Below are 16,429 nucleotides of genomic sequence, written 5' to 3' on the forward strand. Positions count from 1 at the left end.
AGCAGCGCCTGAATCACTGGCAAGTCAGAAGCTAGACCTCTTTTCAGCCGTACTAGCCTGCTTTGTCTCAGCTCAGAGGCCATGCTTCCTCCCCTGCCACTCTTGGCTCTCAGCCTCTTGTTAACTCTGGCCTTGGGCCAGACATTGCAATTTCAAGAACGTGACTTCCTCCAACTTCTACGCTTAGACAAGGTGCCTTCACCCCAGAAATTCCAACCTGTGCCTCATATCTTGAAGAAAATTTTCCACAATCAAGAGGCAGCAGCCACCATTGGGGTCTCACAAGACTTATGCAACATAAAGGAGCTGGGAGTCCGGGGGAATGTACTTCGACTTCTGCCAGATCAAGGTAAGGGTACTCGGATATTTTCTACAGAAAGGTCGGACATTAGAGGGTGTGAGAAAGGAAAGAAGAAGTAACAGTGACTGTGGGTTCATAGAAGGCCTTGTGCTGGTGTGTTATGTACTTTATCTGATTTAATCCCAACAACCCCGAGAGGTAGGCTCAGACAGTGGATAACCTGTAATGTATTTGGGATCAAACAGCTAGTATGTGAAGAAAGTCAGAATTCAAAATAGGTTTTGTTTTGTTTTGTTTTTTTTTCCTGAATCCAATAGCTTTGTGCTGCAGTTTAGGTAGGACGGGTGAGAGTAGAATAAGGGCTCAGTGTTCTACTCTTTGGCCCACAATTTACGCATCCTGGTGCCTTTGGGATGGTAAGCAGGGGACAAAAATTTTGCCCTTGGGTCCAGCTTCTCTTCGCCATATGTCCCTTCTACTTTTGCTGGGTGGAAAAGGCTATTCTTATGAACACAGAGCAATATCATATACCATTGTCATATTCTATATAAGAATCTGAGAGAGTTGCATTTAATAATTTGCCAAACTAATCACCCACCAAAATGACCCAGATCAACTGTTAAAAGCTTATTCTCTTGCCCCCTTCCTGCCCTTCACTCTCCCACCTGATTCTTATTCAAAGTCAGAGATCAAAATCTGCATTTCCATATGGCCTCCCAGGTAGTTCAGAGGTGGTATTGAGAACCCTAGTAGGTTAGTTTTAGAGCAACTGGAGATTCAGATTTGAATATTTATTCAAGAAGCATTTGTTTGGTACCTACTGTGTGCTGGGAACAGTGTATGGCCCTAAGAATACAGAGATTAAAGATAAAATCTGCTCTGTGAGTTTATAGAAGGGAGGAAGAACAAATGACTTCCACACATACCAAGTATTATATTAGAGACTTAGGACCTTGTGGGTGTGGGTTCAGGGAAACTTTCTGCAGGCTTAAGAAGTAATAGGAGGGGTTTTCTTGGAGAGAGTAGAAAACACCTGATGTTACTTCATCCTTCCCCAATGGAAAAAAATCTTCAATTTTTGTGATAGTAATTTTAGCAAATAATGGTGGGAACAGAATATAATCTCACTATCACCCCTCCCTAACCCTTCTAGAGAAAATCACCGTTAGCAGTTGTTGTATATTCTTTCAGACTTTTCTTTTTTGCATATATATAAAATAAACATGTAATTTTTAAAAATGGAGCATACTATATAGTTCTTTAGCATTATGAACATCTCATAAAAGCCAACACAAATAGTCAACGTTTTCATTTTAATGGTTACATGATATTCCATTGTATTGATATGCTGTAATTTATGTAATTAATGCCCTGTTGATGGGCATAGACGTATATTAATAGTGCAGCTTTACATCCACTTTTTTTGGTGTGTGTGCATGTTTTCTATTATTTCCCTAAGATAAATTCTTGGAAGGGGATTGTTGGATAAAAGAGTAGGCACATTCATACTTAATTTTTTAAAAATCATATTTTATTGATTATGCTATTAAAGTTGTCCTGATTCTTTCCCCTTTGCCCCCTCTCCACCCAGAACCCTCAGGCAACAACCCCCACCATTGTTCATGTCCATGGGTCATGAATATAAGTTCTTTGGCTACTCCATTTCCTATACTGTACACCCCCATGGCTATTCTGTAACTACCTATTTGTACTTCTTAATCCCCTCACCTCTTCACCTGTTCCCTCAGTCCCTCTTCATATCCAGCAACCATCAAAATGCTCTCTGTATCCACAATTCTGTCTCTGTTCTTGTTTGCTTAATTTGTTTTTTAATTTCAATTGTTGATAGATATGTATTTATTGCCATTTTATTGTTCATAGTTTTGACCTTCTTCTTTTTCTTAAATAAGTCCCTTTAGCATTTCATATCATAATGGTTTGGTGATGATGAAGTCCTTTCGTTTTTTTCTTGTCTGGAAAGCAATTTATCTGCTGTTCAATTCTAAATGATAGCTTTCCTGGGTAGAGCAATTTGGCTGTAGGTTCCTGCTTTTCATGACTTTGAATATTTCTTGCCGATCCCTTCTAGACTGCAAAGTTTCTTTTGAGAAATCAGCTGACAGACTTATGGGAACTCCCCTGTAGCTAACTTCTTTTCTCTTGCTGCTTTTAAGATTCTCTCTTTATCTTTAACCTTTGGCATTTTGATTATGAGGTTTCTTGGAGTGGGCCTCTTTGCATCCATCTTGTTTGGAACTTTCTGTGCTGCCTGGATTTGCATGTCTGTTTCCTTCATCAAATTAGAGAAGTTATTTTTCATAATTATTTCAAATAGATTTCCAATTTCTTGCTTTTTCTCTTCTCCTTCTTGTACCCCTATGATGCAAATGTCGGACCTTTTGAAGTTGTCCCAGAGGCTGCTTATACTGTCCTCAATTTTTGGATTCTTTTTCCTTCTTGTGTTCTGATTGGTTGCCTTTTGTTTCTTACGTTCCAAATCATTGATTTGATTCTTGGCTTCATCCATTACTATTGTTTTCCTGTAAATTGTTCTTTATTTCAACTAGCATATTCTTTGTTTCTGACTGTATTTCTTTTATGCTGTTGAGGTTCTCATTATGTTTCTTCAGCATCCTTATAAACAGTGTTTTAAAGTCTGCATCTGATAGATTGCTTATAGCCATTTCATTTAGCTCTTTTTCTGGAGTTTTGCTGTTCTTTCATATGGGCTGTGTCTCTTTGTCTCTTCATTTTGGCAGCCTCCCTCTGTTTGTTTCCATACATTAGTTAAAGCTGCTTTGACTTATGTCTTGGTAGTATGACCTTATGTAGTTGGTGTCCTGCAGGGTCCAGTGGCACAGCCTCCCCTGTCACCCAAGCTTGGTACACGAGGTGTGCCCTTCATGTGGGCTGAGTATACCCTCCTCTTGTAGTTGAGCCTTGGTTGTTGTTGGTAGATCAATGGGAGGGGTTTACCTAGGCCAGTCAGCTGTAAAAATTGTTTGTGACCACTTACCACCAACCTCTGTCCTTCCTGGAGGATCAGCTGTGCAGGGGCAGGGTGGTGGTGCTCCGACATAGTCTATAGTTGTCCACTGGGTGTGCTGGTTCTGGGATTTCCTGGGTGGTGCAGGCCAAGGTCAGCCCCTACCTGTGTTTTGCCCAGAGCCATCCTGCCTGAGCCATAAGCAATCTGAGATGGCTGCTACTTGTGCTGGGTTTGGAGATTCCCAGGCAAAGCCAAGCTGTGAATCTAGGCGGACTGCTGCCAGTGCCAGGCCTGGGGCTCACTGAAGCCAGCTGTTGCCTGTTTGAAAGAATATAGGAAGCTGTGAAGCATGAGCCAAGACCAGCCATTCATATGGAAAAGAAGTTTAGGCAGGCCTATAAGTTGGGTGGAGCATAATTTCTGGGGATTTCTAGGGTGGGGCAAACAGTGTTAGCCAGGGTAATGGAGTCTCAGATATGGCATCAGCCTACTGGCTCAATGGGGGGCAGGATTTAGAAAAGGGACAATGGCTTCTACTTGCCTTGGTGCCAGACACTTTAGTTTCTCCCCTATGGTACTGTTGTTTTTCAAGCTGCTGCCCTGGTGCTGGAGCTCAGAGGCAGTCTGAGTAGGGGAGTCAGTGTGTGCATTCTTTAAGAGGAACTTTCTGGTTTCTGGGGCTCCAGAAATTTCTTCCACCAACTCAGTCCCTGCTGGTTTTTGCAGCCAGAAGTTGTGGGGACTTATCTTCCTGGCACTGGAACCCTGGGCTGGGGGGCTGTTGTGGGCCTGGGAATCCTGGCTCCTGACATCTCAGGAATTGTTATTTACCACACTCGGGTGTTAATACCAGCCTGTTCTGCTTCTGCACCCCTCCTACCAATCTGGTTGGGTGTGGTTTCTTTAACTCTGTAGTTGTCAGACTTCCATTCAACTCCATTTCTGCTGGTTCTGAGTGATGGTTCTTCTATATTTTAGGTGTAATTTTGATGTGTGAAGAGGTGAGCTATGTCTTCCTATGCTGTCATCTCATATACTTTCAATATGTAGCAAATGTCCTCCAAGATTTATACCCCACCATGAGTGTCAGAATTCTCACTTCCCGCCATTAACAGCAATATTTTTAAAAATAAGGACTTGCCCTGGCTGGCGTGGCTCAGTGCAGTGGATTGAGTGACTGCTTGTGAACTGAAAGGTTCCTGGTTTGATTCCTGGTCAGGGCCAGGTCCCCAGTTGGGGGTGTGTGAAGGGCAACCGATCGATGTATTTCTCACACACTGATGTTTCTCTCCCTCTCTTTCTCTCTCCCTTTCCCTGTCTTTGAAAATAAAATAAATAAACACATAATCTTAAAAAAATTAAAAAAAAGAATTCAATGAAGTATCAGTATAACATACATCCAGAAAAGGGCTTAAATCCTAGAGAACAGCTGAATGAATTTTCACAGAAAACCAGCATGCAGATGAAGAAACACAATATGACCAGCACCCCAGAGGATCCTTCACACCCTCTTCTGGTTGATCACCACACCTCTGCAAGGGGCTTTTGTCCTGGTACCTAACATTACATTTGAGTTTGGCCTGTCTTTGAACTTTATATAAATGGAAATGTGAAATGTATCCTTTCTTGTATCTGGCTTCTTTCACTCAACATTATACTTGTGAGATGTACCCATGCTGTGTGTATTTGTGGTTCATTGTCATTGTTGTATAGTGTTTCATTCTAGTAATATTTGACAGTGTACTTACCCATGCTATGCTGAATGCTCACTAGGGAACATCTTTAGCTTTTAATTTTTGTCAACCTGGGAGCAAAACATAATCTCATTGTTTTAATTTTAATTTTTTAATAAGATGGAATGATGTCTTTTCAAATGAATAATGAACCATTCATTTTTATTTTTCAAACAGTTGCTGTATAGATCATATATGACCTTTTTCCTACTGAGGATTCTTCATTGTTCTTAATGATTTGTAAGGCCTCTTAATCATTCAAAAAGCTCTTTATAACCATGAATTTTAATTTGTCTTGTACATTACAAGCATTCTTGGTTGTTTTTTGTGTGTGTTATTAATTTTATTAATAATGTCTTTTGAATATAGAAGTTTTTAATTTTCATCTGTCCATCTTTTCCATTTTGGGTTTTGGGCTTTTTTTCCTTAAGCCTAAGGGATGTGATTTAGTGATATGAGGAAAAGAGGAGACCAATATATTAGAATTAGAGCCATAAACAGGAGAGATTAACTATTCAGAGAGGTTGAGAAGGATAAGTGCATGAAAATACCCCTGAACCTGACAGTTAACAACCTTTAAGAATGGTGTTTCAGTGGGGTGGTAAGGGTAGAAGAGTTGGAAAATAACAGAAGGATAGGAGTAAGAAGTAGAGACTGCAAACGTAGACTATTCTTTTCTTTCTTTTTTTTAAGATTTTATTTATTTTAGAGAGAGGGGAAGGGGGAGAAAGAGAGGGAGAGAAATATCAATGTGTGAGAGATACATTGATTGGTTGCCTCTTGCACAACCCCAGCTGGGGACCTGGCCCACAACCCAGGCATGTGCCCTGACTAGGCATTGAACTGGTGACCTTTGGATCTGTACTTCATCACTCAGTCCACTGAGCCACACCAGTCAAGGCTAGACTGATCTTTTTAAAAGATGGTCAATGAAAGGAAAGGGAGAGATAATACACTGGGCTTGAAGAGAAAACTGGTAATTTAAAATTTTTAAATTTTCTTATTTTAAAAAGAGACTGCAGCCCTGGCTGGTGTGGCTCAGTGGACTGAGCACTGGCCTGTGAATCAAAGGGTCACTGGTTCAATTCCCAGCCAGGGCACACACCTGGCTTGTGGGCCAGGCCCACAGTTGGGGGTGTGAGAGACAACCCATCAATGTGTCTGTGTCTGTCACACATCAATATTTCAATCCTTCTCTTTCTTCCTCCCTTTCCTTCTCTCTAAGAATAAATAAATAAAATCTTTTTTAAAGGAAAAGGTAAAAATATACTCTATTGGACCTTTTCCTCAAGTAATAGATGAGGTTCAAAAATCCAGGCAGAGAAGTTGGCTTTGAAAATAGGGAAAAATACAACTACAACTTCAAAAGATAGAGAGAAGGGGGGCATGTGGAGAAAGTGAAGAATCACATTGCCCCTCAGTATTCAGCGAGGTGGGAGAAGAACTCTTCAGAGAAACAGGACTAAACATCATTGATATTGACAACTGTGGGCTTTACATAAGGAATTACCTAAAGATAAATCATAAGAGATTTCTGGAGGGTCAGTCTTTGCTGGATGACAGGACTTTGTTTTGAAGGCAATCTAAGTGGTTAGATCTTGACCGGCAACCCCTGAGCCTAGGATGTTCTTAAACATTTTTGTGCCTGGGTCCCTTAGGCAGTTCTATTGAAGGCATTGCATGCCTTCTCACAATAATGGTTTACATGCCTCCAATAAAATATTTAGAATTTCAAAGGAAATCAATTAAATATTGAAATATATTTAGAAAAATATTTTAAAACAAACGTGTATATAATAGCATATAGGATGCATTATTGATGTAACAAATACAAGTAACAAGATCTACAGAATTTATTTAACTACCATAAATTCAAAGTAGTGTGAGCATATCACTTTAAAATATTTGTTCTGGCTGGTGTAGCTCAGTGGATTGAGTGCTGGCTACGAATCAAAGGGTCACCAGTTTGATTCCCGGTCAGGGCACATGCCTGGGTTGAGGGCCAGGTGCCCCAGTGGGGGCCACTTGAGAGGCAACCACACTTGGTGCTTGTCTTGCTTTCTTTCTCCCTCCCTTCCTCTCTCTCTAAAAATAAATAAATAAAAATTAAAAAAAAATAAAATAAAATATTTGCAACAACTTAATGTGTGAGCAAAGCTATGTTTTTTTTTTTTTAATTGGTAACAGTGTCCTAGCCCCTGATAATGTTATTGGGATTTGTTGACTATTTTCATGACTGAAAAAAATGCTAAATTTCATTTAGAGTTCAGTAAAAATAAAGATGTAATTCTTTTTCCTATCAACCATCATGGATCTTGTAAGTTGTATATAGGACACCTTGAGCACCTGCACGTGTGGGGTAAGAACCTCTGGCCTCGTGCTTGCTTTGTTAGCACACATACTGAAAGCTGGAAGGATTAGAGGATTAGAGGACAGAGAGGATTAGCAGGGCCCCTGTGCAAGGATGACATGCAAATTTGTTAAGTATTCCATATTTTTAGGGGGGTTAAGAAGTAAAAAACTGCCCGTTATAAAATTAGTCATGGGAATGTAATGTACAGCATAGGGTATATAGTCAGTAATATCGTAATCGCTATGTATGGTGCCAGATGGGTCTACACTTACCTTGGTGATCACTTCATAAGGCATATAAATGTGTAACTGCTATGTTGTGCACCCGAAACTAATATAATATTGTATGACAACTGTAGTTACAAAAATAAATTAAAAAAGTGAGGAGTGAAAGAAATAAACCCTCCCAAATGTCAGGGTTTGAGTATAACTATTTCCTGCCCTTACTTTGCATATGTGATATACATGTAATAGTTGTCATTTATATCCTAGGCAGATATAAAGTAAGATGTATTAATGTTATGGTGACACTCACGTCTCTCTGTTTCTATCTAGGTTTCTTTCTTTACTCCAAGAAAATTTCCCAAGCTTCCTCTTGCCTACAGAAGCTCCTCTACTTCAACCTGTCTGCAGTTAAAGACAAGGAGCAGTTAACGATGGCCCAGCTGGGCCTGGACTTGGGGCCCAACACTTACTATCACCTGGGGCCAGAACTGGAACTGGCTCTCTCCCTGGTTCAGGAGCTTCACATGGGGGACCAGGACATCCCTAAGCCAGGGAAAGTGTTTGTATTGCAGTCAGTACCATGGCCTCAAGGTATCCTTCACTTCAACCTACTGGATGTGGCTAAGGACTGGAATAATAACCCTCAGAAAAACGTAGGCTTGTTCTTGGAGATACTGGTGAAAGGACACAGAGGCCTCAGGGTGAATTATCAGCTTGAGGACACCTGTGCCAGACTGAGATGTTCTCTTCATGCTTCCCTGATGGTGGTGACCCTCGACCCTGAGCAGTGCCATCATTCTTCCCGAAAAAAGAGGGCAGTCCTCCCTGCCCCTAATGTTTCTTGCAAGAACCTCTGCCATCGTCACCAGCTATTCATCAACTTCAGGGACCTGGGTTGGCACAAGTGGATCATTGCCCCCAAGGGGTTCATGGCAAATTACTGCCACGGAGATTGTCCTTTCTCATTGACCACTTCCCTCAACAGCTCCAATTATGCGTTCATGCAAGCACTGATGCATGCTGTTGACCCAGCGATTCCCCAAGCTGTCTGTATTCCCACCAAGCTGTCCCCCATCTCCATGCTTTACCAGGACAACGATGACAATGTTATTCTACGACATTATGATGACATGGTAGTTGATGAATGTGGGTGTGGGTAGGCTGTCAGAAATAGGAATTGTAGGAGTGTCCTTAGGGTAGAGCTTTTAATAAAATTCCGTACCTGTTTATGACCTCTTGGATCTGAAATATCAATATGTTTATGTTTACAATTTGTCTTCCTGGAAAATCCATCATGATTGATGATGTCCCAAATTATACACTCACACACAGCCTTAATGATCATGGGGATTTTTAAAAAATCACTAATATCTACATAATTAACTTAATGGCTGAATTATACATGATTATTTAGATACATGTTTCACTTAAGAAAATGGTTATCATTGGACACTGCCATTTTTCATGATAGAATAGTGGTATGAATTTATTCATATTTCATGTTCATATCTTAGAAAACTTTCAAACACAGAATTGCAAAGTTAGAAGTATAAATTGACTCTTCTGTTGTGGACCATCCTGCCTGGTATCAGAAGCTGTAACTCCCACCAAGGCTAAGGCTGAGGGAATGACCTTGAACCATAAGCCAGCAAGGAGACAAAAGCTTATCTCCCTGGCAGGAGCACCACTTCTGCTCCTTTTACTTCACTATGCCTGGCCCCCAATGCTTGGTCGGTTAGCCAACAACAGGTAAGATTCCCCAAGGGGGGAATGATCTAAGACAGGCAAGATCACGTGCGAGGCCCCCAAGGAAGGACTTTGGGGGCTACAGCAATAGGGGGTGAGGGACCCTCGCCCCTCGGCTTTGACGAAGCCTGAGTCCTCATTGTCTGTGAGAAAATCTCCTTATCTCTTGGCTGCCTTAGTTCCCTTGCTCCACCTAAGCCTGAAACAATGACAGAGAGTGGTGCAGCCCTGTGCTGGAAAGGGTGGGTTCCCCAGGTGATTAGGCCTAAGAAAGAATATGTAAAATCCTGTGAAACCTGCTTTGTTTAGAATGCTCTCAATTAACTGATAAGAGTCCAAGGAAGAAGTCAGTTTGTTCCTTAAAGTTTTTTACAGCTCTTTGACCCTGACTCAGAATAGGCCCTCAGACTTCCTTGTTACCTATTGTTTGATCCTTACTTCCTGGCTATGAGTAAGGAGCTTTACCTGAATTCTTATGCAAATGAACCCAATAAAAAGCCTGCTTGGGCGGGAGAGAATGAGGTGCTCTCCCTTAGGGGCACTCTTCCCTAGGGAGGATGGCCATGGTGCTCCCCACTAGGGAGAGTGGCCATTCCGTTCCTACTTCCCCACAGGACCTGGTTGTCTCTGTGTATGTTTTTTCTCATGTGTCAACGAGCCATCCGCAGCATTCTGCAGTCACTGCCGGTCGGTAGCCGAGTCATTCTTCTATAATTAATATAAAATATATTGATATTAGAACAAACATGCATGTATTATGGGATAAAAAGCTAAGTTCACATGGACTTCAAATATAAAATTTTACACAGTAGGATACTTTGGATTACATCAGGAAGTAGGAAGTTGTTTACCTTAAGTTAGGAGAACGAAAGTGGAAAAGTTTAGGAATCGTCACATTATTTAATCCCTTCTGTGGCTGCACTTGTCACTACCTTAAGTCAACCTCACCATTCACCTTGGATTATTGCTATAACTTTTGACTTGATCTTTTCATTTTTATTTTTGGGTTTTTAAAAATGTAGATTATTATAATTTAACTATATTACAAATACACATGAAGAGCCCTGCACAACCACTTCAGTCACGTTTCCCATCCTCCTACTAAAATTACCACCCTGAAATCAGTGTCCATCTTTCCCATTCATTTCTTTATAATTTTACTATGTGTACTTGGATCCATACTTCATAGAAACAATATTGGAGTTTATTTTTCTATCATTATTCCTCTCAATTTATTATTTCAGAGGATACATGTATGAATATCATTTTTTTCACTGCTAAATAGTAACCCATTACAAGCATATTACACAATTGATTTGTCCCTTATGCTATTTTTGGACACTGGGGGCATTCAAACAAACTGCTAGAATCGTTTCTATAGAATGGACACAGAATCTCTTACAATCTATTTTCCAGCTAGGACCCAGTGTAGGGCAGCAGTGAGTATGGGCAACTTGTAAGGAGAATGAAGAGGCTACAGAGATTAGAGTGCACACCCTCGAACACAAACAAAACTGATCTTTAAAAAGCACTCTCAAGACTGCTTTCAGGGATCATTTCTATAGTTTGTTTAAAAGCATTCACCTTGTCAAATGCATCATTGAATCAGACACTGTTCTCTGACAGATATCAGTAGGAGGCTGACTTTGAACAACTCATTTAGAACAAGTTCGTGGAACAATCAGGATGATGCCAACAATAGTAACCTATATCAATGTGTTTACATAGAACTTTCAGATTATATTTGTTAAAAAGCTAAGAAATCAACGGATAACAGAAGACAGATGGTTGCTTTGGTAAAGGCAGTGGTGCTTTGGTGGGGCGGCAGTCCCAGCTCTGTCCTCTTTGTGGGCCCGGGATTCTTGGTGGTGCACCTCGGACTTGAACAAGGGAGTTTCATTAGCACAAAAAAAGTCATAAAATTTCACCTGTGAACCATGATCAACATACAAGTTTACGAGTGGTTGGGAATCGTCACATCGTCACAAGTGCAGCCACAGAAGGGATTAAATAATATGACGATTCCCAACCACTTGTATGTTGTATCTTCCCTAAGATGCCAAGGGAAGAGGGCCAGCCTGTGCACTATTTGATAGAAAAGTACACAGGGAAAGCTAGTAATCATCTGGATGTGTACTGGGAAGTCAGAGGAAGGGAATTAGTTACATGATCTAAGTGACAAGATTTGTTAACCTCCAGGTCCAGATACTAGAGGAATTCTATTCATTTCAGACTCACCGCTCCTATTCATATTTTTCAAGTAGGCTATACAATATGCTTGACCGATTTCTGCCTTTCTTTCTTTCTTTTTTTTTTTTTAAGAGATTTATCTTCTTTTTTTAAAGATTTTATTTATTTATTTGTAGAGAGGGAAGGGAGGGAGAAAGAGAGAGAGAGAGAAATATCAATGTGCGGTTGCTGGGGCTTATGGCCTGCAACCCAGGCATGTACCCTGGCTGGGAATCGAACCTGCAACACTTTGGTTCGCAGCCCACGCTCAATCCACTGAGCTATGCCAGCCAGGGCTTGGCTTTCTTATTTATAATATTACATGCTAAGCTTGCTTTCTCAAGTAAATAAGCTGCTCATACTGATTGGGGAGGGGGGCAGACATCCCATATCAAATTGACCAAACATTACAAATTGTCTTGCTGGGTAGATTATTTTTTTAAATTGTTAAATTGTTTATTTATTAATAGAAACTATTCCTTAGCCAAAATATTCATGTTCCATAGTTCAAGAACACAGGTCAGTGACAAACTTCCATGGAAATCAACACCCCAAAATTCTTTTTTAAGAAAAAATTTTATTTAAAGGAGGAAGAAAGATCAATGAACATACCTCCAACTGGGAACCTGGCCCACAACCCAGGCATATACCCTGACTGGAATTTGAACCAGTGACCTCTTGGTTTACAGGCTGGTGCTCAACCCACTGAGCCCCACCAGCCAGGGCCCAAAAATTCTTTATATTCCAAAATAACTTTGTTCTCTGAAAGATACCAGTCTTCCTCATATCCTCAAATTCTTTCACGGAATCATAATTTCTGTACAAATCTGCATATGCTTTCTTTCTTGGTTCAGCCACAGCAAACTTATGGAATGTTGCAACCCCCAGGGATACAATGCTGGCTCCAACATATAAAATCTCAGACGCTTGGCCAGAAGGCCACACATTTGAGGTTTCATCAAAGCACTGGAAGCTATTGTAGTTACACTCTCCTCAACGCCAACATTCTTCCTGATGGAGAAATGGACCTAGGGCAGATTATTTCTGAACTAATTTATCTCCACAGTTTCACTTTTATTTCATGCAACAGATTTTTATTGTGTCTGTTATATGCCAATTTTGTACTAGGTCCTGAAAAATAAAGACAGCCACTTTCACCATAGAGCTTAACATATAGCACATTTGCTTATAAATTATTTGAATATGTACAAGTGAAAAAGTAGCATATACCCAATATATATTAATTTATTCAAAATTATGTGTTAACTATTATATTACTGTATTATATATATTTTGAAAATATTACTGTTAAGTTTTACTTTTAGATAAAATAGAAGTTCTAATAATTTCTTCTCACCTCAGTGTTTCAGGAATAGATGTTCTAGTGTTTTCTTTCTTCACACCAGGGTGTTTCCAGGTGCACACCCCCCAGGCTGCAGGGCACCTCCCTTGGGAGACTACTGCTTTCTGAGGGATGTGACTTTGCTCCTGTGTCCTGAGCACAACAATGACTTTACTAATCCTGGTCTCCTGCCATACCTGGTGATGATCTGTCTACCTGTCCCTCATGGTCTTTCTTACCTTAAGCCTTGAGTTGTTTGGGCTTGTTTCTGAAATTGCAAATGTGTATCCAAAGCCCAGATGATCACAGTTCCTGAGGCTGCATTGTTAAATTTACTTCTGAATTGAACTGAATTGGTACTGATGTATTTCCTTAGTCTTTTCCTTTGGGGTCTGTGTTTAATACATTTACTTTATTTTTTAAAAGTTATAAAATGATAGTGGCTATTTCCTTCTGCTCATAGTTTTGTTTTTGGCAGGTTTGTTCACTCCTGAGTTCATCATGTTATCTCCTGAGGCCATGGTCGTACCCTAGAGAGGAAGAGGCGCTGTGGCCTTGGCCCCACATCGTCCTATATCTTCATTCAAGTCTTAAATCTGTTTGATAAGTCTGTAAACAGGCATGAGCTCTGTAAGTCAAGATATATGCTGTGATTTGGGCAGGACAGTACAGGATAGGGTTAGGGTTAGGACTCTAACTCCAAAATATAAATATAAATATAAATATTAATATTAATAATAATAATATTAATAAATATAAAGTACACTTGTACAGCATGACACTTCAAGACTTGTGAGCTTATTTAATGGCAGGCCCACTCACTCACAGGCCTTGAAGTGGGTGAGGGAATCAGATAATCATCCCAATAGATGCAAAAGAAAATGTGGCAAAATTCACCACAATTCATGATAAAAATGCTCCACAAAATAGAAATGGAGAGAAATTTTTTTAGCCTGATGAAGGGCATCTGTAAAAAACCTACAGCTAACATTATACTCAAGGCTGAATAGCTGAATGCTGTCCCCCTAAGATTGGGAAAAACACATATTCACTCTCGTCTTCTCTATTGAACTTTTTATTGAAGTACTTCGTCATCACAATAAGGCAACACAAAATAAATAGCATACATGTTGGAAAGGAAGAAGTTACAATATGATCAGCTGCCTGGAAAAGAGTAAGGAATCTGTAAAAAAAAAAAACCCCAAAAAACCCTATTAGAAATAAGCGCTGCCCTGACTGGAGTTGAGTGCCAGCTTGCGAACCCAAGGGTCACCGGTTTGATTCTCGGTCAGGGCACACGTGTGGGTTGTGGGCCAGGTCCCTGATTGGGGGCATGCAAGAGGGGACTGACTGATGTTTCTCTCTCATGTGGATGTTTCTCTCCCTGTCTTTCTCCCTCCACTCCTTTCTCTCTAAAATTAACTAAATAAAATCTTTTTAAAAAATCACTGTAAGATACTAAAGTCACATAAATGTGCAACTAAAAAGGTTGACATTACAAATGTTGCTGAGGGGATTGAGGTACTGAAACTCACATACTCCTGGTGAGGCCATAAACTGGTAAAACAATTGGGCATTTTCTTTTTTTTAAAGATTTTATTTATTTGTTTTTAAAGAGAGGGGAAAGGAGAGAGAGAAATATCCAATATGGGATTGGTTGTCTTTCCACACTCCCAGCTTGGGACCTGGCCCACAACCCAGGCATGTGCCCTGACTGGGAATCAAACTGGCAACTTTTCAGTTTACAGGCTGGCACTCTGTCCACTGAGCCACACCAGCCAGGGCACACAGTTGGGCCTTAAAAGTTAAATATACACTTACCAGTTTGATCTAGCAATTCCACTCCCAGGTTCTGTACCCAAGAGAAGGAAAAAGAAACATGTTTATATAAGGAAGTGTATACAATGTTAATATCATCCTTATGCATAATAGCTTAAAACTGGAAATAACCCAAAGTCCATCAGTGGATGAATGAATAAAACAATTGTATCATACCAATATAAAGGAATTTACCCGTCAATAAAGAGAAATGGTTCTCTGACATACCTAATCACATAGATCAGTTTTACAGAGAAACTGAGCAAAAACCTTCTATGATTCCATTTGTATGAAATTATAGAGCAGTACAAACTAATCTATAGTGACAGAAATATCAGCAGTTGTTTGGGACTGGGAGTAGCAAGATTGGCAGAGAATTTTTAGGGTGATGAGAATTTTAAATACCTTGATTGTGGAATGGTCACATAAGTATATATATACATTTTTAAAAACTCATGAATTTCCAGGCATAGGACACTGACCTATCTTCAATCTCTTTGAAAACAAAACAGAAGATGGATCAAGCATTCAAGAAGAATTCTAGTGGAAACAAATTCAAATTATATACCACCTTAACTATTGCACACGTGCCACCTGTGCGTGTGTCTTACTGTATGAGATTCTTATAGCTGCTGTAACAAATTTCCACGAACTTAATGGTGGAAAATAGCATGAATTTTCTTACAGCTTTGGTGGCCAGAAGTACAAAATAGAATCTCACTAAATCAAGATGTTATCAGGGCAATATTACTTCACAAGGATCAAGGGAAGAATCTACTTCCTTGCTTTTTCCAGCTTCTAGAGGTTGTCCTCATGCCCTGAATCATGGCCCCTTTTCAGCCAGTAATCACATCACTCATCTCTGCTTCCATCATCACATGTCCTTCCCTGACTGGCTCTTTTGCCTCCTTCTTTTAAGGGTCTCTGTGATTGGATTGTGACCACCCTACCTCAAGATCCTTACCCTAATCACCTCTTCAAAGTTACTTTTGCATTTATAAGGTAACATACTTATAGGTTTCAGGAATTAGGAGGGGGATCATTATTCTACCTACCACACGAGAAATTCTTGGCTTCTCAAGGACCTTCTTCTACGACGTGGCACTCTGCTCCTTCTTCAACTCTCACCTGCCACTCCAAACAACTGCTTCATCTTGTGAGGGCTCCAACTTGACTTTCATAGTTAAGGAAAGTCTTATATTTAGGACGCAGGTGTTGGTTTCATAAGGTTTGAGATTCCAAGTTCAGGGGCTCTAGATCTGAGACCGCAATTCTGGGAATGTGTGCCAAAACTCCAAGGAGCTGACCCAGGTATTGGGCAACAGGTAGCAATGGTGATAGGGACTATGTATAGCAGGCATGTCAAACTGATTTTCACCAGGGCCCACATCAGCCTCACGGTTGCCTTCAAAGGGCCGAATGTAATTTTAGGACTGTATAAGTGTAACTACTCTTTAACTAGGGGCAAGGAGCTCAGCACTGCTGCTAGGTGGAAACAAGGTGCTGAGCTGGATAAAAAGGGTGAAGGGCTGTCTTTGACCCCTCGGCCTTGTGTTTGCCACCTGTGGTGTATAGTACTCACTTTTTAGCGGAGGGTATAAAACCATAAGTGAACTTTGCCTTACCTGACTCAGAAGCTAAAGTCCTTCTGATTTTGCATCTATCAGCACCCCTCCCCTTTCCAACAGGATCTG

General features: G+C 40.4%; 1 protein-coding gene and 1 pseudogene across 1 annotated transcript; both read left to right on the forward strand.

The window, feature by feature from the left end:
- On the forward strand, window positions 1-8,828 carry GDF3 (growth differentiation factor 3). The gene is made up of 2 exons (XM_045839750.1): window positions 1-349; window positions 7,931-8,828. Exons 1-2 carry the CDS (start codon window positions 82-84, stop codon window positions 8,758-8,760), a joined length of 1,098 nt encoding a protein of 365 aa, XP_045695706.1. The 5' UTR covers window positions 1-81; the 3' UTR covers window positions 8,761-8,828.
- Window positions 7,455-7,522, forward strand: LOC123819428 (annotated as a pseudogene).
- Window positions 8,829-16,429: the final 7,601 nt, after the last annotated feature.

Source organism: Phyllostomus hastatus, unplaced genomic scaffold (assembly GCF_019186645.2).
Source record: "Phyllostomus hastatus isolate PE091 unplaced genomic scaffold, TTU_PhHast_1.1 phas_contig_308, whole genome shotgun sequence".
Taxonomy (NCBI): domain Eukaryota; kingdom Metazoa; phylum Chordata; class Mammalia; order Chiroptera; family Phyllostomidae; genus Phyllostomus; species Phyllostomus hastatus.